General features: G+C 40.2%; 1 protein-coding gene across 3 annotated transcripts; it reads left to right on the top strand.

Annotated features, from left to right (window-relative positions):
- Positions 1-1765: 1765 nt before the first annotated feature.
- scube2 (signal peptide, CUB domain, EGF-like 2) lies at positions 1766-24946 on the top strand. Of its 3 annotated transcripts, XM_083759769.1 has the most exons (23): positions 1766-1917; positions 2395-2511; positions 3161-3286; positions 3700-3834; positions 5527-5652; positions 5902-6018; positions 7344-7433; positions 8222-8338; positions 8473-8595; positions 8930-9046; positions 9445-9567; positions 9922-10038; positions 10211-10300; positions 10482-10589; positions 11358-11525; positions 11923-12129; positions 18774-18944; positions 20436-20603; positions 21456-21617; positions 21869-22066; positions 22659-22811; positions 22920-22999; positions 23535-24946. In XM_083759769.1, exons 1-23 carry the CDS (start codon positions 1830-1832, stop codon positions 23679-23681), a joined length of 3048 nt encoding a protein of 1015 aa, XP_083615895.1. In that variant the 5' UTR covers positions 1766-1829; the 3' UTR covers positions 23682-24946. The 3 variants fall into 3 exon arrangements, with proteins under 3 accessions (XP_083615895.1, XP_083615896.1, XP_083615897.1); XM_083759770.1 differs by lacking the exon at positions 11358-11525 and having other exon boundaries at positions 11926-12129; XM_083759771.1 differs by lacking the exons at positions 9922-10038; positions 10211-10300; positions 10482-10589; positions 11358-11525 and having other exon boundaries at positions 11926-12129.
- The last annotated feature ends 1320 nt before the right edge of the window (positions 24947-26266 follow it).

Here is a 26266-nt window from a genome sequence, read left to right on the forward strand (position 1 = left end):
ATGGCAGGTTTAATTTCATGTTAAGCTTACAGTATGTCCAAGTCCATATTCTGCAAGTCTTCATAATTCACTTATCTGGTTAATCTTATGGAATGGGAGCCCCAGCCTATACATGGAAATGTTATTTATATACATGTGTGTAGCAAGTATGAACAGCAGGGAACTGCTAAAGCTTTGCAATGTGTTGTATTAATTAAGTTCAAATTGAAAGCATAGGTGGAGGACCGTTTGGCTGAAAGCAAATTCAACTTAAAACATGACCAGTGTCCTCATCCTTTTTTCTAATATGCTGTGTTTATCATTGAAAGCTAAGACTATGCAGACATTTTGATTGTGAGAAGTATTTAATTTCTTGCCCTCAGGTGTTAGATTGTGACTAAACCAAATCAGCTTCTAATCTAACGCATCCATTTCCTCAGCAATAATTAACATTTTCCTAACCACAATTCATCAGTTTACCCTCAAGATGTTTAATATTGTATATTATATATATTAAGAAATGCTCGGATTGCACGGTTTTAGCCACATAATACTGTCTCAAAAATGACAACGGTTTACTCAACTTCTTGGGTTAGAACTAAGGCAACAAGTCTATAACAAAGAGCTCTAAAAATGTCCTTTCTGCAGGGTAGTTGTATGCTGAACATTCTCTATTATAAAATAATTGCTGCTTTTGTAAATTGAAATTAAGCTTGTTTTTGTCCTTGAGGAAATGCCATATTACTGTTTTGTAAGGTACATTTTGGGATATGAGGTGTGCCTTAAAAATTGCCTTTCATTTGCATTATGAATTTCAATCTCATGTAATTTATATTTATTTATTACAAAACCTTTTGTAAAGCAAACTTAAAGAGTAATTAGACCATGTCGATTCGTTTTGAATTTGTGCACTTCTTTTGAATATTTCTTTTTTTCCTCTATGCTATTTTGTATACTGTATCACAGCCAGTAGTTCCGTACTGTAATAAAATCACAAAACAAAAGATCAGTTCTGTCAGACCTTTATTTTCACCGCTAGGTGGTGCGCAAGTGTTACAAAATGTGCAGAAGTGAACATAGTACAGTGCAGTAAACTTAAAAAAAAGATCACGAATCTCCTATGACTCAATGTTGAAATAAGACTAATTGAATTGATGTATTCCCCATCATCCCTACATGTAGAACTGTTACATGCATATGATGCATTACAGCACACAGGCGAGGGCCTAGTGATTAACAGCCTAGGTTTTATACAACAGGCAGATTCCAAACCTGACACTGACCATTGTTGAAGTCTCCACAAAAGTGTTTAACACTAGCGTGTAAAATAGCCTATAAACTATCATGACTTCCACTGTTGTGTTTTCTTTTCAGTTCTCAGCATAGCCTAATGCTGAGAAAGAAAATTCTTAAGGCTTAGAATAGATTAACCAGGTCGAATTTTACTTTATATTGCAGGGAAAGTCACTACCAAGAAGTGTTTGCATTACCTTTGCCTTTATGTAGAAAACATAGTTTCTCTTTATGCCAAATTCAATTCAGTACTGTGCAGCTATAAACAAATATAATGCCTAGGCCTACTTTCAGTCTGTGGGCGCGCCTCTCGTACGCGCGCGCACACACGCGCACGCACACACACACACACACACACACACACACACACACACGGTCTCTCTCTCTCACACTGTGACACACACACACACACACACACACACACACGGTCCTTTCTCTTTCTAAAAGCCCTTGTGAACAGATTGACAGGCTAGAATGAAAATGAGGCGGCCACTCGGTCACGACTTCAGTAGAAACGCGTCCTTTCTTGGAGACCTCTAAACTGTGATCATATCACCATGGGAGCTGTTTGGATTTCAAGGGACTTGTGTTTGTTTTTGCTCTTGTTAAATACTCGCCAAAGCGCAGCGCTCGCACAGAATCGAGGTAGGTTACGTTTTTCTAGACTCTTCTTTACGCACGCAAGAACTGCGCGCGTTTGTTCCACCAGTTTAATTAAAATAGCCCGTTATTATTAGCTATAATTTCTATTTAATGGCGGTCCTTGTCGTGGAACTTGATAGGCACTTGACTAGACTGAAAATTTGTGTAGTATTTTTGTTAAAATGCAATTTATTCGAATGTAGCCTAATATAAGATTTAATAGCAATATTTCCCTGAACCTCAAAAACTACTGGCTATTGTTGAGCACCAGTTGACGATTTTACTTTTGGGATAGGAATCTTTTGAGATCTGTTCTGAACACCTCATCATGATCTTAATTAGCCTGCTCTAGTCTGTAAACTCCGAGAGTGTAACCAATAGGCTACATCTATATACACTCTCAGAGTTCAAATGGACATGCACAGACGACAGACCTACATTTTCATATACTTTGGTGTTCTGTTTGATGTATTTCAATAGATCCATGTGCAGAGGAAAGTGATGGCTGTCACATCGATGCTATTTGTCAGAATACACAAGGCTCATACAAGTGCACGTGTAAAGCTGGGTTTAAAGGAGATGGCAAACACTGTGAAGGTAATGGTCTCCTTTCTGTTGAGGTCTGTCTTTTCAACAACATGGATGGTTATCAACCGTCCAAATAACAGTGAGTGTATGGGTTAATCGGTCCATGGCTAGATATACAATGTAGGCCTACTCAAATTACTCATGAAAATAGCAACACCACAATACAGAAATATTAAAGTTATGCATTAAAAAATATACTTGATTACTAAAGTATTGGCATCAGAATATATGTTTTTGCATGCAGTGCCAAACATAAAAGTGGGCTATACACAATGGTTCAATCATGTTGTTTATAATGTGTTCATATTTTCATCAGTTAAATAGTTGGTAATTGGATTGGTAAAAAGCTGTTAAACAATTGCAGTTGAGTAAAAAAGTACAATATTTGCCTCTGAAATGAGGCCTATAGGCCTATGTATAAAAAAATCGAAGTAGACCTATACTAAAAGTAAAGTAAAACTAGTTAAAGTAATTCAGTAAATATACAATTAACTTTCCACAAGTAAAGTTACCATGTACAAGTTTTTAATAGGCTACAGACTCATAATTGAAGGAATATGGGTTATATGAATTGTTTGTAGCCTGTGGTTAGATATAACATTTCAACATCAAATGTTAAACATTCACCTGTATTGAGTTGACCTTGTTTCCTCTTTAGACACAGACGAGTGCGATCTGGAGTACAATGGTGGCTGTGTACACGAATGCAACAACATACCAGGCAATTATCGCTGCACTTGTCACGACGGGTTCAATTTAGCCCACGATGGACACAATTGTTTAGGTAAGATGCAAAAATATAAATGACTAAACTCTGATTAAGTGAGACAATACAGCTTTGACTGACAGGGTGAAAAGGTCACATTTAGCCTACAGTTGGGCTGGGTAAGTGTATGTTAATCGAACTCTGAGAGCCTATACAAATTATGGGTCCATTTGGTTACATTTGTAGGCTCTCAGAGTTACAAATGGACATATTCTTCAATTTCCATCCATCATTACGGCTAGATATAGATTGTTTATCTCCAGCTGCTGTTACTTTATAGGAAACTTTGAAACAGTGGCCTTATAGCTACAAATATTATTTGGCCAATAGGCTATGTGAATTGCAGTCCTGACTCCTGTATGATGACGTATGATGATGACACTGTTGGAACTACTTTCGGCAGCTAATTACTACAAATACATTTCCTCTAGATGTGGATGAATGCAAGTTCAACAATGGCGGGTGCCAACACACATGTGTCAACACTATGGGCAGTTATGAGTGCCACTGCAAAGAAGGCTTCTTCCTCAGTGACAACCAGCACACATGCATTCACCGCTCTGTGGGTGAGTGCTCATGATACCTGTTCACAGTACACATGCATCCACAACAGGGATTAAGTGGTTAATCTTAACCCTATTCCCTAACCGTAACCAGCACACCTGCATTCACTACTCTGTGGGTGAGTGGCCAACTGGCCATGGTACCTGTTCACTAGCATCTAGCCTTAATCATAGCGAGCGATTATGTGTAATTTTGCATGGATAGATACACTGACATTAATCACTTTCAACCTGCCGTCCATCCTTTGGGCATTAGGTCATTATTTGGGTTGTGTGGGCAGACATTCCCCAACAATTTTAGACATTTTGAGAAACGAGATGATTATTTATTATTGTTCTTTACTATTTAAGCTTTATTATTAAATTATATAAATATATATATATAAATTATTTATTATGAAAATGCTGTTGATGAATTCAGGTTTTTCAGGTCCTGTGTGCGCCGTGCGTGCATGCGTCTGTGTGTGTGTGTGCGTCTGTGTGTGTGTGTGCGTGTGTGTGTGTGTGTGTGTGTGTGTGTGTGTGTGTGTGTGTGTGTGTGTGTGTGTGTGTGTGTGTGTGTGTGTGTGTGCGTGCATGCGTCTGTGTTTGTGTGGGCGTCTGTGTGTGCATGTGTGTGTGTGTGCTGCGTATGCAAGTTCAAATATATTAAGCTGTGCAAGGAAGAACACATAATCATGTGGCTAATTTTCAAATGCCCACATACAAGGCTATGATTGACAGCACAATGAGAGCTGACATCTTTTAAGTGGGGTCCCCTCTCTGAGGCTTTATCTGCAGCAGCCATTCCTACAGGTCTCATGCTGTGGGAAAAGGAGCTCTGTGTCCGAGAGAACAAAACAAGTTACTAACTGCAACATTTGGCTCTTGGTCACCTGTGTCTGTAGCTTCTCATTCATACATTTTATTTTGTTTCTTCAGTGAAATGCTGGTGAAGAAGAGTAATATACATAAGCACAGATGCAAGCACGCACGCACGCACGCGCGTGCGCACACACACACACACACACACACACACACACACACACACACACACACACACACACACACACACACACACACACAACACACACACACACACACACACACACACACACACACACACACACACACACACACACACACACACACACACACACACACACACACACACACACACACACACACATTGAAGTGCATGCAACATTGACAGCCACAGTTCTTCTATCAAGTACATGTAGCAGATATGCTTGAGAGATTGTATCCCAATGAACTCCCAATGGACTATGACAATTGCTTCTTTTTAAAAGCTTCTTTTTAAATTAGCGGAATATGTGTGTACATATATATTTATGTACTAAGCATTCACTATGTTGGAGAATCACAAACTGTGCATTATAATATGATCTGTATATCGTCGCTGTCGGCCGGGTTACCTTTCAGGAAATTGAAAAAAGAAAGCACCTGTGTTCCAATGGATCCGATTATTATTATTTAGTCACAAGCTCTTGTTAATACTTTTCATTAGTTACATAAAACCAACTGAGTGTGAACCACTCTCAGTTTCAAAACATTTCAGAATTTTGTACATTTGGGCAGTAATTTACAAAACAACAAAACACATAAAAATAAATATAGAGATACAAGGTTTCCACCCGACTGCAACGATACAGATGCTGTAGGTGGAGTTTCATTGTGTACCCCTGTCCATCGCAGAGGGCCTCAGCTGTATGAATAAGGACCACGGCTGTGCCCACATCTGCAAAGAGACCCCCAAAGGGGGTGTGGCGTGTGAGTGCCGCCCAGGGTTTGAGCTGGCCAGGAACCAGAGAGGCTGCACACGTACGTGTTCATCTGTCTACATGAAGCTTAAACGTGATTTATACTTAGCTGCGCGCCAGTGTCGAGTCGAATGCCAACGTGATGCGAGTGTGTAGACTGGCAGTCTTTGTGCATGTGACACTGGAGCACAACTAAGTACGTATAAATCAGGCTTTACTTTGTTTGCATTATACCTGTTTAGACAAACACAGTTGACTTTAGGCATTGAGCTGATTATCTGACCCAAGTTTTTCTGTTGTTGGCCGGCAGTAACCTGTAACCATGGCAACGGAGGCTGTCAGCACATCTGTGAAGACACAGAGCAGGGCCCCATTTGCAAGTGTCACGTCAGGTATAAACTGCACCCTGACAGGAGGTCCTGTGTCGGTAAGTTCTGACCCCAATGTGTCTAGCCACACTAGCTGGTGACATTGTGAAATTGATCAACATGTAACATACTACAACAGTTAAAATCGTTATAGAATTGGTTTTCAGACTTTTACATTTTAAGGACCCCCAGTTTTTTCATCATTAGGCCACGGACCCTCATAACTCTGAGAGTGTACAAATGGAATCAAATGGAATCCCCTCAAAGACCCCTGGGGGTCCCTGGGCCCTACTTTGAGAGACACGGATCTATAAAGTTTAGTCAGTTACAGGTTCATTTTAGTTAAACTTGAGTTTAATTACTACTGCAGGTTTTTATCAACTACACATTGCCATAATATGGCAATGTGGAGTTGATAAAGAAATTGAGGCACGGAAATCATATTATGATTTCCGTGCCTCAATTTCTTTTGTGATGAATCCACATTCCAGACGCTAATATTAGAGTCTGGAAGTGGGAATCAAAACATGGAGCCAAAGTGACATATCTCTCTAAACAACTTGTCTCTCACAGGTCTCTTAGTCCTTATTAGTCAGTGAATATTATGTCTTTTGACATAGCAGCAGTGATAAGGAAGCGCTATCAGATGCAGTGGCAGGTATCTTTTTCTCCAGCAGCAGTAACCTGTGTGGGGTCCAGGATTATCACTGCTGTCTCATCTAGCTGCTCCATCTACTCTGCTATATCGTCGGGTGGAAGCCTGTCTGAAACTGTTACTTTTCAGGAAATGGAAAAAAGGACCTCTTGTTAATAATTTTCATTGGTTAAATACTCACAGACACACCTAACTTTCACTTCAACTCTATTGCAAAAATAGCAAACATAGCAGATCGATTTACAAGCTGAGAGCTCACAACGCTTCGCAATGCGATGTGAGCTTGTAGATAGATTTTTGTGTGACACTGTAGTATGACGATGACGAAGTAGGTCATTAATCTACGCAAGAAAACATAAAACGTTGGAATGGAGATACAAGGTTTCTGTCCGACAGCAATGATATGTATCACCAAGACACTACATCAGGTTATATATACTGTATCTCCTCGGGTGTTTTGGTTGGTTACACTCCCCCAGAGGATCTTACGTTACATACTTTATATTGATATTATTTATTAAAATAACTTTTTGCACTGTAAAAGTTTCCTCAGTTGTTATAGATAAAACTGATCATACAGTATCTGAATGTTCATTTAACCCAACAGAAAACCAAGAATGACAGTTTCAACAATTATGAATTATGAAATGTAATTTAATTTCCATCTCCTTTTTGAGTTGGACAGTGGATTTCTTTAATGATTGGTGTTATTTTGTGTTTGTGTCTCAGAGAGAGATGAGGCCAGTATGGAGTCGTCAGATCACAACGTCACATCCTTTACTGAGGTTGACAAACGAGTTAAAAGAAGGCTGCTTATGGGTAATAACAATTATATTCATACAAGCATGCTAGTTATGCACTAATTTACATCAAATCAATAAGATGGTTTCGGATTATATTACACTGTAAAATCCTCAGGGTTCTTTTCCATTTGGTTACCTTATTCTCAGAGTTAAACAAACACGGAGGATTTCACTGTGTAGTCACTGTAGTGTGTATCTGGTAGTGTTCAAGGGGGAGATGAGTAAAGGCTAGTAAACCAATGCATTCCTCAGTCTTTAGACCAAACTGTGAAATGACTATGGACCCTCTCTTTCTCACACCCGATTTCTTCCCTGAAAGATATGCATTTGTGTCAGTGTGGCACATTTCACATGTTTGCATTTCATTCAGGAAAGGAGAAGTGTTGCAAAGCTGTCCTATGTATGTGTAAAATATACACACACATATTCTAGTGACTAGCAATAGTCACTAGAATAGTGTAGTAATGTAGTAATAATAGTAACAGAGACCATCTGTTATCTGATGCTGGGGCAGGTCTTTACACCTAAAAGTCCCGATGCTGGGACTGAATTGATCTTTGATTTTCAGTGAAAGTGCAGTGAAATAAATTATACAAATACAAGCAGATTAGATATTATGCAATTATATGAGGCAGTTAAGATAGCAGCTAAATTAAATATATGGGAACTGATATAAAAATGAGGCTAGAGATTTCTGCAAAATGATACTAGATCTATGGAGTAGATTATTTTGTGGAAATTCAGTGGCCCAGGGTTTGAGTAGATCAATCATTGAACATTGAACATTGTGTCCTGTCATTCCAGAGAACTGTGCCGTGAACAATGGGGGGTGTGACTGCACCTGTAAAGATACCTCCACAGGTGTACGCTGCAGCTGTCCTGTGGGCTTCACACTGCAGCCTGACGCAAAATCATGCAAAGGTCAGACTGATATTCACAGATAATAGTAAAGCTTGATTTATGTCAGAATGATATTCACAGAGAGGAGTAATGTCTGTCAGTTATCAAGTTATCAAGTTATAAATAGTTATCAATTGCTTGCATTTCCTACACAGACATTGATGAGTGTGAGCAACACAACGGAGGCTGTGAGCACTCCTGCAGAAACACCATTGGCAGCTTTGAGTGTAACTGTAAGAAAGGCTTCAAGCTGCTGACCGATGAGCGATCTTGCCAAGGTAAAAAAATATATATCCCAGTATCCTACATACTGCTATAATACAAGTAAGATACTTCTTAATGAGATACTACTTGTTTTACTGCTTATTTCTAAAACAGCAATAGAAAAACATCCATAACATCCATTTTCTGTGTGTGTGTGTGTGTGTGTGTGTGTGTGTGTGTGTGTGTGTGTGTGTGCGTGCGTGCGTGCGTGCGTGCGTGCGTGCGTGCGTGCGTGCGTGCGTGCGTGCGTGCGTGCGTGTGTATGTGTGCTGTGGGGGGCGGGAAACCCCTCCTAATGAAGAGTGCATCTAACTGCCGTACCACCATGTCATTTGCCTTTGATTACAGATATAGATGAGTGTTATTTTGCGCGAACATGCGATCACACGTGTGTGAACTCCCCAGGCAGTTTTGAATGCATCTGCAACAAAGGCTACACCATGTATGGACTGGCCCACTGTGGAGGTGAGACACGGAGGAGTGTGGAACATTAACCACTTTCAACTTGGCCTCCGTATTTTAGGCATAGGCAAACTTTCCCTCGCGAGACTGTATAAAACAGGGCATAAAACAGCATTGGCATCAAACCCAATTGTACAATATAATAAATGACCTTGTATGTACAAAATCATTCACCAGGAAATGGTGAAAAGAACCTGTGTTGTGATGTGTCATGAACTTTTAGCGTGACATTCTTGTATGATGTAGTAGGGCATTCAATTACTAAAAGACATTAAAATTAGAAATATGGAAATACAAGGTTTCTGCCTGACAGCAGATTATTAAATATTTTACGTACAGTACATGTTGGAAAAAGTGAAATAACATGTTCTTCTTTTGTGTGTGTTTGCCTCTCCACCCAGACATAAATGAATGCAGTGTGAATAATGGAGGTTGTCTGCACAGTTGTGAGAACACCATGGGTGGGTTTGAGTGCCACTGCCATCCTGGCTATAAGCTACATTGGAACAAAAAGGATTGTATTGGTAAGCCAGGGTCCCTGCCCATAGAAGATCTGTTCTGTTCTCTCTCATGCTACCACTCTGGGAGGAAAGTGTGTGATGTGTGAAATTTGTGCTATTTCATGTTTTGGACTGGAACTTGGGGGACTAAAACAGGAGATACTTTGAGTTCTGTTGCCTTTTTTTTCTCTTTAATTCTCTACCTTGGGCTTGTTAAATGAACTGAAACACTATAGAATTATCGCTGTTGTTGAAATGTTGTGCTTTGCTCTTAATGCCCTTTGATGCCCCCCCACCCCACCCCACCCCACCCCACCCCACCCCATTACAATCAAAAGTTTTCTTTTTACCTCGGAGTTTGTTTTGCTTTCTATCTAGAGACTAAGGGTTTACATGCTGCAAACCCCCCCTCTAAACCCACCTTGAACTGCAGTAAGCAGGAAGGAGGTGACCGCTGCTTCCTGACATGTCAGTCCCAAGTTCATATCAGCAGTGGTGAGTTGCTTTAGTCAGTTCATTAGTTGTTTGAATCGTTCACAACTCTGGACTGCCAGAGCAGCGATTCATGTTCCTACATGCTGTCTGTTTGTCTTTGGTGACCTGACGTCTATGTTTCTAACTTGTGTCTGCGTTGGTCTCTGTGTCATGGCCCCATGTATCTTTTCAGGGACTGAGGATTCCTATACTGTGACCTGTGGAATGCCTCTGCCCTGCTTGGCTGAAGCACAAAGGAACCACAGCGGCTCGTATTGCTTGGGCAAGTAGACAACATCACAGATTTACATCAGCTTCTATATGTCCACCCAGTGACAAACCAAACAATCAACTTGATAACAACACAGGCATCCGTTGTTTTCATTTGATGTATTGATAAGTCAAACTGTGGAGATTTTCCTTGGGATTCCATCATGCTTTTTTGTGCCTTTGTCTCATGTCAGGTGTTCCCCGTATTAAGACCACAGCCACCTTCAAGTCTGGCACAGGGAAGTGCAACTTGAAACGTATTCAAAAGAGACTGAAAGAAACTCTAAACAGTGCACATTCAGGTACAGAAGTTCCTGTATCACACCATTAACAACTTTTCAAAACAGGAGGCTGTAATTCCAGTTAGAAGTGGACTGAATTTAGCAATCTCATTTAACAATCTTAATTAATCAGACCTGAAGGCAGCTTGAATGTAAACCAAAATTATAGCCAAATGTGAAAGACATTGTGGGGAGAGTGTTTTGAAAGTCTCAGCAAGGCACATTGTCTGGCAGTGACAGGGGGAAATGTAATTAGCCATACCATGCCTTTCACTTGGGTCCAACCAAGCCATCAATCAAAAAGACTTCCGATGGTGTCATTAGTTTCTTTTCTCCAAATGCATTGGATATAATGCATATCAAGCTTGTTGTCAACATCTGTGTGATTTGTGTGTATGTTGGTGGATTGGTACTGGGGTTGTCTCCCATGTCAGTGATGCTAATAGGGTGTATTTTGCATCCAAAAACGCAGATTATTGATAATGGACCTATCTGTGGACCTTTCTGGGGGTCCCATGGACACACTACTGTACGCACTGTACTGTAATTCAGTGCTATTTAATTTACTTTATGTTTGCATATACTTTGTACATGAATATAACCATTTTATAACCATACTAGATGAAATGGTAGTTAAATGCTGCAATTTGTAAAAAAATACAAAATATTGACTCCTAATGCTGTTGAAGCGGGACTCATAAAATGTCCATGGGACCCATCTAAAAGACCACCCCTGGGTCCCGGGACCCATTACAGTGAAGACTAATTTACGTCTCTGCATGTCCACAGATAGCAAGTCCCTCTTCACTGAGAATGTGCAGTTCAGCTACGTGAGCCTGCACTGCTCCTCCATGGGCCGGCGCGCTCGGAGCCGACACGGCAGGAGGACCGGCGAGGACGAAGGTTCCTCTATCACGGCTGAGTTTGAGCTGGATGTGAACCTAGAGGAGGTAACAGGTTGGTCTCTCTGCGCTGCGCTGCCTGCCTGCCTGCCCGCCTGCCTGCCTCCCTCCCTGGGACCTCTGCCTCTTGGGGTCACCTTCTGCTTCATCTCTGTCTTTCCCTGCTGCATACTAAACCAACCAACCTGTTAAAGTATCTCCTGTTTTGACTCTGCTGTGATGGTGGTGGTGGCCCGGTGGGTTCTGGGTCGAGACGCAGGGTCGTGGTGTTTTAGTTTCCCCTGATTCCTTTACAGGCAGTTGCTGAAATAATTTCTTTCCTGAGCCAAAGTAGTAGTTTGTCTTTAGTTTAAAGCATGTGTGCGTAGTAGGTATACGTATGAATTGTAGTGTTGGTTTATGCTATGCTATCGTTCTCCAAAGGCAGTTGTGGTATTGAGTGCTTCTCTCAGCAGACAGCTGTGACCTGAGCTGTGTGCGCCGGCGCTCTGAGAAGAGGCTGAGGAAGACCATCAGAACCTTGAGGAAGTCCATCAACAGGGAGCAGTTCCACCTTCATTTTGCTGGCTCTGACTACGAGCTGGCCAAGAGTCTGGGCCAACCGTTAGAGATGCCCGAACACTGTGTGGCAGGACAGGTGCTTGTGGGCAGGAAGTGTGGTGAGTCTGTTGTTCTTATTTTCGAATCGACTCGTGTTTCTATGCAATAAAATCATGTTAATTTAATTTTGAGAGTCTAAAATGCAAGGCACTCTCAGTTAAAAAAGCAGGTGGCTTGCACACATCCAGTAAATACAGTGAAGAGAAGAAAGTCCGCACACAGGTTTGCTCCAATGGTGTTTTCTTTTATTTAAAACACCATAAGTTATAAGACACGACGTTTCGAAACGTCGTGTCTTATAACTTATGGTGTTTTAAATAAAAGAAAACACCATTGGAGCAAACCTGTGTGCAGACTTTCTTCTCTCCACTCTCAGTTAAATCAAGACCCCAGATGTTGTGTTGTACTTACTAACCAAGGTTGAGTTCAGAACATCAACCACGCAGACAAGCAAAATGTACAGTTTTGATGTTTTTCCGTCTCCGAAGAAATTCACTCAAGCAAAGTGAGCAGCTAAAAACACTTATGTTCCACCTATCAAAAGGCAGCAGTGGCCCTGACTGGTTCTTATACACAAGGTTGTCTCATAGTCATGTCTTTAAGTAATTGAGGTAGTCCATGCCAGTGAGATATATTTAGACAAGTTGGTTTAATGATTGGATTTAGAGCAGGTGTTGGCCAGATGACTGCCATATTTGGTTCGCAGACATGCTGTAATGAGCTGGTCAGAGGGGAGAGGGAGAACTTGCATTGAGGAACAGAGAGGCTGTTGTTGGCTCTCCCAGCCACAAGATCTTCCAGCATCTCCCTGGGATAAAGTGTAACATAAAGGGTGATGGCTCCACCTCGTCCCTCTTTCAATTAGAGCTCATATTCATTCATTAAGTGTAAGACACACTGTCAGTGCTAGTGAACTGAGTATGTGTTTTCTCTGGCTAACATACACATGTGCCCCCAGTTCAGGGCCTCGCAAGTTAACCCCCTGAAATCTAATGTCTCAACTCTAGGTTGAACATTCAACGAAAATGGCATATAGATTGGCTATTTACAACAAAGACATTTGGTGTAGAGAGAAAAGATGAGGGGGGGCCTCGATCCTCTCCATAGGGGACTCAGTTAATCTGAGAGTGTACAAATATGACCAAATGGACCTATAATATGACATTTGTACACCCTAAGAGTTTTATAAATTAACACTGAGGATTTGTACACCAGCAATAAAGTATTGATTGAAGAAGAATGTTTGAGAATTCAAAGGGAAGGTTTGGATATTTGTGAGCTATATATATATATATATATATATTAGCTCATCACGCATCCCTTTTTTGCTGAATATTCACCAAAGGATAGGAACGCTAGGAAACATGATGAAATCATGTTATTCATGTGTCAAATTGCTGATCAATACTGATCAAATAAAGAGAAGAGGAATTCATCATAAACGAGGTAAAAAGGGAAAAGAAACATATACAGTGAGGGGGAAAAGGGGTGGGAATGGTTATGGTAAATTATTGTGGTAAAGATATCAAACCATAACCCATAAGCCAACCCAATCAGTTAAATTAGTAAATGAATTGCCTGATGAGTTAAATTAACACTGATTACTGATGTTGTACTTATTTGTACTTCTGTTGGGCAATGAGAGGAGTCCTGTAATTTGCTGACTTATTTGCACAATTAAAGGAAAGGTATTGTGTCCACAGTTTGCTGAACTTGATCACACATTAATTTAACCACTTTTGGGCATTATAGGCAAAATATTTCACTAAAACAGTCAGTCCACAAGCTGAGGTGTTGCATTGTGGCACGCTGTCAGATTGCAGATTTGTTATTTTGTGTGACACCGTCGTGCGATGAACTATAACACAGGGCTTACCGGTACGTGGTGTATGTTTTCTTCGGATTTTGGACTGAAACAACATAAAAGTCGCCGAGCTGAGCTGAAGGGCTGTTGCTGTAGGTTATTTTAATTTCCCAGAGTGTGTTGTATCTTGATTCCAGCATCGCACTTTCAGGTCAACATTAAGCAGTCTCTATTGGACATGGCAGGGGTGCAGACATGTAATTTGGGAGGGGGGGGGGGGGGGGGGGCTGAAAGGCATTCTTAACCCCTTTAAAGGAGATATATTTTTCCCTCCACCCCCACCCCTCCCTCTGGCTTAGCTCTGAGTGCAGTTTAGTCTTTTCAGTTTGCCCACTCCATTGTAAACCCCACTGGGGCTTGCTCTCATTGCCTCAGGAGAGCAGAAAAGTTATCCCCCAACAACAACGTCCCCTAGCCTAGGCTGTCACACTAAAGAGAAAAGTTGTACTTTTCTCTTATTCTTCTGTACTATATTGAAAACACTATTCTCTTTCCTGTTACTGTTGGAAGTGTCTTGCTTTAAAAATATACTGTATATTATTAATCTTGCACAGGGCACAATCTGCTTGAATACTTGGTATATGTGATTTTGTCACTTAGTTGACTTGTTTTCATGTCAGATCATTTTGAATCAACTACAATGTGTAATTTGCGTTGTCTAAAAGAATCCAATGTTGACGTCTTTCTTCTTTATGTGGTAATGATAGAGCGTAAGCTCTGGTGTACTGTAACCTATAGAAAGTGCATGGTGAACTGAGCTACTTGTTCCCATCTTTGATTGTTGTAGTCAAGTTGTTTGCATGTTTGTTTTAATGTTGGAGATGTTTAGGAAGTGCTGTTGATTCAAGCTGGCAGTTTGAGTGCTATGCCCCCCTCCCCACACGCCCCCCTGGCAGGGCCACTCTGCATGACCCCCAGCCACTAAACTGCTGAAGAGAGCTGACTTCAGCCACACCATGGGAATCAATTAGCATCAGCTGTTTGGGCTTCTGCTTGATGGGCGCAAGAAGCGATTGGTCCAAGCAGAATGCGGGGATTCAGAAACCTGACCCCTTTTATTGGGTTCAGCTCCTTACCACTGTGATAGCGTAGTGTTTTCCTATGTCATCAAGTAGGCAAAGACTGAGGAGTTGAATAGAGGTGAAAGGTCTTTTAAACCTCTTTGGGGCCATCAATTCGAGGACTCTATAGAATTGGTTCTTTGCATTTGAAAGGCTTCAAGGTTTTTTTTTCCCCTCTCACTCCCTCTCTTCTCTTACTCCTTCCCTCCGTCAAATAAAAGCTGTTTGAAGACAATGCAGTGGTGGCTCCTCATGGTCATTCAGGGTAAACAATAGGCTGCAAAAAATGAACTGCTCTTGAGAGAATTACATTTTCTTTCTTTGAAGGAAAATCTAACAATTTGCTGAGCCATGTATAATGGATGTACGTTAAAGCTTTTGTGTGTCAGGCCTTTATAAATGGTGGTGCTCTAGTCAGAGGCACATCTTAAAGGCTACCACTAAGGCACTTATTAGACTGGAGGCCTTATAAATCATATAAGGCTTATATGATTTATTCTGCCACAACTCTTAAGTTATGAAGTGCTTACCACTGTCAGACAGAAACAATTCCAAAATTAATTAAAGGCATCACTCTAGAAGTTAGAAACCAAAGCAAAATGGTGCTCATCCCTTTAATCAAGTGTATGCACTTTTGTGAGATAAGAGGCAAATACTCCCTTTGATTTGCCTCTGTGTCTGCTCCTGGTGGAGGTGAGGGTACTTATGATAGTATTAAGTGCTCTTCCACCGTGCACAGCCATGCTTTATGAAGTATTAGGGCTTGTTTGATGTGGGACACAAAGGCAGCTGTGCAGAGGCTCTGCGCTCTTAGTTGTCTGAATTTTTAGCATAGCTGCATCAGGTTGATTTGCAAGGTTTTTTTAACAGCTTAACACTGGGTTTGTGTGTGTGTGTGTGTGTGTGTGTGTGTGTGTGTGTGTGTGTGTGTGTGCGCGCGCGCGCCCACGCGTGTGTGTGTACTATGAAAGAAGACATGCACTTGTCTTTGCATGTGCAGGTTTCTGTAAATGTTTCTGTGCCCTGAAGGAACGTTTGATTTGGGACCCACTCCCATCTAAACCACGAATGTCAACCAACAACTAATGATCATCAATGATCATCAAACCAGATCTAATCAGCTATAACCTGCTATGAAATGACAAACCGTCATGTAGGAAAACATTTGCAATGGAACAGAACTTAGAAATAATCACATGTTCTAGAATCTAGACATTCATTTATTAAGTTTTTAACGTGCTTCTATACATATAAACATATATCGACTGTACATATATTCACATTTCCTCATGTAAAATTGCTACGAGTACTGCATTACGAGTACCTGATATACTGTATCTCAGGGTAGCAGTCAATTTGAACGATTGTCCTCCTCACTACTTCAAGGAGATATCTTTAACACGCCTCAACTGCAATATGCTGTAAATAAACCAGCCCTTTGGGGCTGTACAACTTGTATAGAACTAAGTATTAGGCTAATTACAGAAGCTTATTTTCTGCCACAGCCAATTTAAACAATCAATGGCCAATACAGCTGTGATATTTCCCAACTGATACAATTTACAATTTAGGCATTTAGCAGACGCCCTTAATCCAGAGCAATTTACATTAATCAAGAACAAAAAGCATGGCAATACATCACATACATAAAAAGTAGTTATCATGAAACATATGCGTAAGCTAAGAACATAAGTGGAATATCTATATAATGAAACTATGCATATATACAGTATACTTTAGTGTGCTATGTCTACGTAAATTGCTATTGTAGTGCTATCTATCTATCTATCTATCTATCTATCTATCTATCTATAAATACACCGGAAAATGTCTGTCAGTCAGTCATTCTGTCTGTCCTTCTGTCTGGCTGTAGCCTACACTTCCTTATATTAACCTGACCTGATGGGGCAGTAGAGAGTACTCTCTACTGCCCCATCTGGCGAACATCATTTGCCGTTCATACCTTAGAGTATATATGAATAGAGACGGCACCCGGAGGAAACCCTGAGGAGAAATGGACATAGTGGCCGAATTTGGTATTGCAGTGTGGGCCCAAACACATAAACGCGTTGGTCCGTTGACTATTATTGTGCACGTTCACGATGACACGTGAACGCTGTTTCATACGTGAACGCGTGCAATGATAGTCAACGGTAGCGTGTTCATGTGTTTGGGGCAAATCCATCCCAGAATGCACTCTGTTCCTACCCGGAAGGAGGAGTGAAATCGCATCATGCGCATCATGAGCAACTTAATGTAAGTGGATGAGAGCAGAACTCGGGTGCCGTCTCTATTCATATATACTCTAAGGTTCATACAGTATATTCAGAACGGGTAAGGACTAGTCTACATAAAATGCTATAAGTAATTAAAAAAGGGAGGGACAAGTGAGAAAAGAAACATAGAACATACAATCCTAGAATAAATAAGTGCTTCATAGTCTACCTAAAAACAATGCATATTCAGTTCGTCTATCAAATCAAATAAAGTGCTTCATAATCTGCCTAAAAACAGTACATAATTCAATTCATCTTTCTTGATTCAGTTCATCTATCATATTGATTTCCGTCCCTAATGTCCTCGGCTACTAGTCGCACAGTAGCAGGGAAAAAACTGTTGGAGAAGCGTGTTGTGTGGGTGAAGATGCTCTCTGGCCGGTGGTGTCTCAGGTTGTGTCCTGAGTCCCTCCACACGAACAGAGAGTGAGCAGGATGGTGTGGATCCTTAAGGATGCTCTGTGCTCTCCTCCTACAGCGTTGTGTGTAGATTGTATCCATGGCAGGGAGATTTAATCCAATAATTCTCTCCGCACTTTTGACAACTCGTTGCAACGATTTCCTATCAGCTTGGGTAGTGTTTCCAAACCACACCGTGATGCCGCTGGTGAGGATGCTTTCAACGAGTTCCTCTGTAGGCCAGAGTAAGGGGCTGAGGACCAAGTCCGGCCTTCTTCAGCATCCTAATAAAGTACAGCCGCTGCTGTGCTTTCTTCACTGTAGCAACAGTGTTTTCCTTCCAGCCCAGATGTTTTGACACATGAAGGCCAAGGAACTTGAAGCTGTCTGCCTGCTCCACCTCTGTCCCCTTGATGGTGAGGTGTTCCAGTGTGTGAGGTCCCTTCCTAAAGTCCAGAATTACTTCCTTTGTTTTGTCCACGTTGAGGACGAGGTCATTGTCCTCTCCGTAGCTGATGATGTTGTTCACCTGTTCCCTGTACGCTGACTTGTTTCCTCCCTTGATAAGGCCCAGGATGGTCGTGTCATCGGCGTACTTTATTATGATGTTACTCTTCTGGGTGGAAACGCAGTCATGCGTGTACAGGGAGTAGAGTCTAGGACTTAGGCAGCAGCCCTGGGGTGTTCCAGTGCTAACTGTGAGCTCGGCTGAGGTCTTACATATGCCTGTAAGGTCGTCGGGGCTAGGGCAAGTGCTACGAGCCATGATGGAGTCTGAAGAGGGGTTTTCGGCGGAAGATTGGGAGTGAGGCTGAAGTTCTGATTGTAATGGGAAGTGCATTCCATAGTTTTGGAGCCTGAAGGGTTTATCTTTTCTCTTTGGTACCTGACCTGACTGATCAGCTGACCAGGAAAGCGAATTGAAATATTTCTGCAGCATTGCTACATAATGTCATCTTTAAACCGGGACATAAAAGGCAAAACACAAACTACTGCAGTCTAGATACTCTAATTATTGGAACCCTATTAGTTACTTCATTTCATGTCTAGCTATGAGTTTTGTTCTTGATCTAATGTTGCTTAATTTCTTCACTCTCTGCTAGTGAGCTGCAGTGTTGGGACGCACTACGACGGGGATCAGGGGAGGTGTGTTCTGTGTCCAGCTGGGACATATCAGGACGAGGAGGGACAGATGTCCTGTGAGGTGTGCCCTGGCCCAGAAGGAAGAGAGAGCTCCAAAACAGTTGGAGCTCGAAAGATGGCAGAATGTGGAGGTAAGGCAAGGTTAGACAAGATGCCGCATCAGTGATTCTAATTTATGGTTAAGAGCTGCAGACTTTGAAATAATTACAGTGGCAGCACCACATCACTCCTGCTTCATGACATAGCATGCAGTGTCTATGAAGAGGAACGATGGGTTATTAAGAAAATCTAACCATTTAGATGCCTTCTCTGTGTGACCAGTGCAGTTCCTCTGTTTAGTATTACTTTGTCTGAGGAAGAGCTCGCAAGCTTGAAAGTCGTTTTGGGAGTTTTCTATTTTAATCCATTTGATTCCTCTCTCTACCATGAAAAGAAGAGTATGCTACCCTTCACCTCCTAGGAAAGGATCCTGAGTAGTTATGTCCAATAACCTCTATTCACCAGTCAACAGTCAACAGTATAGAAATGTACAATAGATCATAGAAGGTTCCCCTTCATGGTTTGATATTCTAAAATGGGATCTTGAGTGTTTTTTTAAATCATGTCCTGTTATATGAACCACACAGGAAGCAATAGTGCTCTGATAAAGATCTCACTGGCAGATGTTCTGCTTTGTATAAAGTTAAAAGATGCCTGAGCTGAGATCGGTTAAGATGTATTTGAATTCAAAAAGCTTAACACAAACCCTTCACAGTGCTGAATCAAAGGAAAATGAGCCACCATGTTTTGGTCTCTTCTACTACTGTTATCACTGTCCGCTTGTTTGGCTCTGTCCCAGATCCAATCTACTGCTTCTCCCACTGATAGACTAAACAAGAAGAGCTATCTGGCAGCCAGCTAGTAAAAGTCCCCAAGGAGACATGTGAAAGGTGGCTCAGTAAAAGATAGCAGGTGTTACATCACTGTGGCAGTCTGTGTGCTTTTTAAGCCAATAGCAAGGGGATACACATCCTAGAGGTTGGGAACTCATACTGTATGTCACCACATGATATGAAAAAAATCACACCCATGTGGACTGAGCGGTGCAAGCTATAGTAGTCTCTTGAAACAGACTGTTGAGTCTCGTCAAGAGGGCACTGTTTTACCTGTATTTGCCGATGGGTTCTCAGATTGTAGTTATAGTGCTCAGTGTGAATGGCCCTTTAGGCTGCTCAACAGTGCCACTTTAGGTCACCCAGTGGTATTGCAGACAGACAGACATACAGACCGACAGACAGATACACATGGCCAATCATTGGAGCGGTTAGGCACCGCTCACAATATGAATTTTTAACATATTTACATAAATCTAATAATTTCAAAACATTTAATTTTTTTTTAAATAGCCAAGGAACACAAGCTTATAACATGTGGTGACAAAATACAAAGGGCTTAAGTGGTTAAGCTGCTGTGCTGTGGACTTTGGCCACAATAGGTCATGTTTACATAAAATGTGCAGACAAAATAAAATGTGCATACTGTATGTGACAGATAATTATTGTGATTTTACAAAAAAAAAAAAAAAAGATCATAGTCTTTAGCAGCTGCAGGGAGCTCTGACCTGTGTGTGTTTGTTTGCTTAGGTCAGTGCTCGCCAGGTCAGTACTCTCATGATGGATTCATCCCGTGCCTACCCTGTCCGCTGGGAACGTACCAGCCAGAAGTGGGCCGCACCTCCTGTGTCACTTGTGGAGGGAACCTGGACACCAAACGCAGTGGAGCTGACTCCTTTCAGGAGTGTGAAACCAAAGGTAAGGTTTCATCATCATCATCATCATCATCATCTGCAAAGGTTAATTAACTACATTTATTCAAGTACTGTACTTAAGAACAATTTCTTGATACTTTTAGTATTTATACTAGTAGTATTTAGTATTTCCATTTGTTGATACTTAAATTTATACTTCTACTAATTTCAACAAATGTACTTTTTTATCCACATCGACACCACATTGACAGCATTACTTACTAGTTAATTTGCAGATTATCCATCCATCCATCCACCATATCAATAATAACAGTTCAATAACATGATGTATACATGACTCTGAAATTGCCATTCTGGATAATGATTACTTTTACTTTTGTTATTTTGATGCTAATACTTTTGTACTTGACTAACTTAATTAAGAATTGAATACAGGACTATTACTTGTAACGGAGTATGTCTTTCTGGTATTGCTGCTTTTACTTAAAACCCAATATCTGAGTACTTAAGTTATAATCATCTGGTATATTCAGTGATTTCACTTAATTCAAATATCACTTATTTTTTTGTTTTGTTGTGATAATCCTCCCTACTATAGAGTGTGCTGACCATATAAGGAGTTCCTCCCTGTCCCCAGTTAACCCCTGGGGGTCAAAAAACCTTAGGTTTCGTTTTTGACTCTCTATCCTGATTGGACGAAAGGCTGGGTCCCACAGCCAAAAACGAAACCTAAGGTTTTTTGAGTGAAATCACTGAATATACCTTTATACTAGTTGTGTGTGATTGTAATTCTGCTGATTAAAGGAGACTCTGCTGCCTCCTATGTGTTGGGATGTGAAGTTCTTGATTTATTGTTACATGTTTATGACTTGCTTGATTGTGTTGGTCTCTGCAGTCCAGTGTTCACCTGGACATTACTACAACACAAATACGCACAGATGTATCCGCTGTCCCATGGGGACATATCAAGTCGAGTTTGGACAGAATTACTGCACAGCCTGCCCTGGAAATACTACCACTGACTTTGATGGCTCCACCAACTTCATGCAGTGCAAAAGTATCTATCTATCTGTCTGTCTGTCCATCCGTCTGTCTGTCTGTCTGTCTGTCTGTATGCACACAATTAATATGCATGAATGCGTGCTTCTTTCCATGTTATTGCACAGTATTGTTTTTTTTTCTTTTCCCTTATTTTGTATTTCTCTTTTTAAATAATACTTGTCCCACTTTAGCATTTTTGCTCTATAAAATTAGCATTGGTACAGCAAGAGGGTGTAAAGTATTTGACACGGTGCTGTTACTTTACAGACCGACAGTGTGGAGGTGAGCTGGGAGATTTCACTGGCTACATTGAGTCCCCCAACTACCCAGGGAACTACCCAGCCAATGTGGAATGCACTTGGACCATCAACCCACCTCCCAAACGCAGGATCCTTATTGTTGTCCCAGAAATCTTCCTCCCTATTGAAGATGAGTGTGGAGACTACCTAGTCATGAGAAAAAGCTGTGAGTCTCAGCTCTCTCTCTCTCTCTGTGTGTGTGTGTGTGTGTGTGTGTGTGTGTGTGTGTGTGTGTGTGTGTGTGTGTGTGTGTGTGTGTGTGCGTGTGCGTGTGTGTGTGTGTGCATGTGAGTTTCAACATCATTAGGTGGTTATTTGCCACTTTGAAACTGGCATCCCTAGGGTTCTACTGTATAAATGCATTAAATCTCTGTGTGGGTGGGTGCTTGTCAGTGTGCATAAGTTCCTTTTGCATATTTCGAGAACTGTCCATTCTGTAGGACCTGATGAGAGTATGAATAACAGTTATAGAAAGAATTGTCAGAATTCTCAATAAAGAACGTCTTTCTTGTACCTGTGGTGTGCGGGCTCCATCCAATATCTACAGATATAGAAAGAAAACATTGAGATATGTAAAATATTCCTGATGGAGAATATTTTACATATCTGACCTGTTTTCTTTCTTTTATAGAGATTCAATGTATTGTGAGCTTGTAGATTGTCTGTATTTTCGAATAGCTTTAAAGTATAAAATCGGGCTTATGTGGTTGCAAAACTTGCATATCATAGGCTAACTGATCCATGTCCTGACTCCACAGCTCTCCCCAACTCAGTGACAACTTATGAAACTTGTCAGACATATGAACGCCCCATTGCCTTCACCTCCCGCTCCAAGAGACTTTGGATACAGTTCAAATCCAATGAGGGGAACAGTGGGAAAGGCTTCCAAGTCCCATATGTAACATATGATGGTGAGAAGAATTTTGTTTGTTATTATAAATGATTTAGTACGCCAGTGTAAAAATGAAAACATCATTGCTTGCACTAAGAAGCTGTTAATGTACGTTTGTTTGTTCCAGAGGACTACCAAGAATTAATAGAAGATATAGTCAGAGATGGAAGATTATATGCATCAGAGAATCACCAGGAAATTCTCAAGGTACACATTGTGGAGTATATCATTCTATATCCAGTCCTCTTACTGCTATACATGATTACATTTCTCATGGAAAGTAACTAAATAAATTTGATATTTATAGCACTTTTCACAGAGAGATCTCACAAAGTGCTAACACAAATTAAAACAGCAAGAAACATTCAAATGATAAGAAAGGCAACAAAACTGTACACTGCATCTCAGAAAAACACCCTTGTTCCAGTAAATTAAAGTGTTTTTATATCCAATGGGTAATAGTTTACCAAATCCAGCTTATTGTGTAAGGTTTGCTTATTAGAAAAGCCCTTACTTTATTGTAATACAAGAACACTGACGGAATGTTTCATGAGCGAAGTTTTGGAAATTATCCTATATTTTGAAAACATGCATGTCACATTATCACAGAAATGATATGTGCATATATTGCCCTCTTCTGGAGACATATAGAATTGTGTGCTGTAGAATAATGCATTATTGCATTAGATTCGATTAGTCTTTACTTTTAAAGTTCTCATACATATTCAACATTTCTCTACAGGACAAGAAACTTATGAAGGCATTGTTTGATGTTCTGGCACACCCACAGAATTTCTTCAACTATTCAGCACAAGATTCAAGAGAAATGTTCCCCAAGTCCTTCATACGATTCCTACGCTCTAAAGTACTGAGATTCCTTCGTCCTTAATATGGTGACTTTTAACCAAGTTACGTTTTGTATATCTCATATAATGTTTATATGAGATACTGGCCACACTATCTATGTTATCCACTGACCAACCCGTAAGCAGCCTTTAGTAAAGTTGTTTTCACATGGATTTAAAACTAGCGTGGACTGTAAACATATATCATTGATCCTTAAGGAGTGATGAAAGCAGTCAAGTCAACAAAGTGGACTTTTCAGGAGAACGTTTAACAGTAACTTTAAGAAGGACTAAGGACACAATGATGTTTTCAAACATGGTACACAAATGTGCAGCCTCTGATAGTTTTCAGTTGGTTCCATGTATTGTAATGTGGTATACAACATATTACACATGTAAGACCTAATTTATACTCCATCACTCGATGGTGTCATACAGTGTAATTAACAGATTTCCATGGAAATCTGTTATTTTTAGAGAGCAACGGCATTGTGTGACCACATATAAAATTAGACTTTGCACAGACTTTAAAATGTATAGTGGTACTCTGATTGTATCTGACTTCTTAGTATTTGGACGCTGAGGAGTTTTTATTTTCATATCATAGTATCTACAATATGTGAATACTGCTAAATTCAAATCACAACATTATGAGAATGTTTCTATGGCACGTTGTGGAGACATTCAACTATGGTAGCTAATGAGATACTGAATGCCAGCAATATAGCTGACATAGCTGGCTGTGTATCTAGTTATAACATAGGCTGCTGTATGTCACATAGGCCTATACAGCAGAATTACTTGCAGAAATACTGCAGAATCCGAGAAACAAACAAATATGCACAAATATGACCTTTTCTTGGAATACTATAGCACTACAGGTTATGTAGTGACACCACAAGAGCAATTATTCTTTTGAATGTCTTGTATATATGATGTAAAAAGTTTTAGATAAAACGCTAATGTATCGTAGCAAATATGTTCCTGACACATACTGTATACTGACACATTGCCTTAAGTTTCCTTTATACTCCATTGTGTGAGGTGTCGCTTGCTGAAAATAACAGATCTTTATGGCAAGCAACACTGACTGAGTACAAATGAGGCTTTACACCCTGTATGTTTGCTGCTTCAATATAGTGTAATGTTTACTCCTATATTGAAGCACATTTTACATTCCAAATAGCTATATACAGCTCTTAGGCTTTCATGAAACACCAATTGTTGTATAAAGATGTTTTTATTATGACCCATGCGGAAACCAAAGAATTCTTCACTCTATTTGTGCAGAGAAATTAGTTATAGAGTGAACTGATTAGAAAAAATAAACTTTTGTAAAATAGAATTGCTTTTTTTTACTTGTCTTAGAAATAAATGTATGTATATTTGTTATTGTTTGTACATCTAACATACTGTAAATAAAACTAGTAAACTTATTTAAGATTAGTTTTATAAAAGTGTTCATTTGTGCGGGTGCTCTTGTGTGCACACGCTCATACACACAGACAGACACAAACGGCATACTGTATATTTTTAAATAACCCCCCTGATATGTCATTGTTCTAGATTTAAAAGATAATTTAAATCGTGTTGAAAGTTAAAAAGTTGAAAGTTAAAATATACCTGTATGTATGATGTTATGTAGCAACATCAGACATACAGGTATATTTTACATGAATCTAGAGTAGACCAGGGCTTCTCAAAGTGGGTGCAAGTCCAGGGGTGCCATAGAATGCTTTGATAATATTTGGAATTCATCAATGTCACCACTCTATACTTTGAAAACCAGACCCGGGTTAACTGTACTTGGTGTTCTTTTTCAGCCTACTGTACGTACAGTACAAGTCTTCACCAAAAATTCACCAGTTTTCCTCGTGACATACTGTATCTTTGGAAGAAAGATTTACATATTTATGTACTGTTAATATGACAGAAGGTGCTACAAAAGGTGCTGTGGATGAAAAAGTTATTTACAGGGGTTCTAGATTCTTGGCCTCTTTCTGTTAAGTCTTTTGTAGATTTATTTTATGCATCTGACTGTACATTTTATTTGCTTTTTATTTGCTCCTTACTAAAATCCATTCACTGCCATTCATGTGGGTTTGGAAATTTTATACATTGGCAGAATGTGCTTTGTTCACATTGTTTGTGTGCTATGTGTTTTTCACTGTGCAATGTAAGTCAATAGAGAACATATTTTTCCCTTTTATCTATGGAACAACTATTGCGATATCTCATCAATATTTGGAGTTACTTTGTGGAAAATAGGCAAAGTAACTAAACAAGCCAAGCCTTTTGATGTGTATGTGCGTTAATGGCTGTACACATTGAACTCAGTCTGAGGGGCCATGCACTGAGGGGGTGCATGGCCAAAAAGGTTTGGGAACCGCTGTCATAGTTAATGTGACCTGCTGTTGCAGTTAAGCCCATATATATATATATATATATATATATATATATATATATATATATATATATATATACACGGTTAAGGCAATTTATGGAGATCTCTGATGTTTCTGACCTCAAACCTCAAACCTTTAGATCTCCATTATATGGATATATTTCAGAACCTGTTCTGACATTCCATGTAAATTCTTTATTTCTATTTTCCAGCCATTCTGTTGAA

This window comes from Protomyctophum parallelum (assembly GCF_964188405.1).
Source record: "Protomyctophum parallelum genome assembly, chromosome: 2".
Classification (NCBI taxonomy): Eukaryota; Metazoa; Chordata; class Actinopteri; order Myctophiformes; family Myctophidae; genus Protomyctophum; species Protomyctophum parallelum.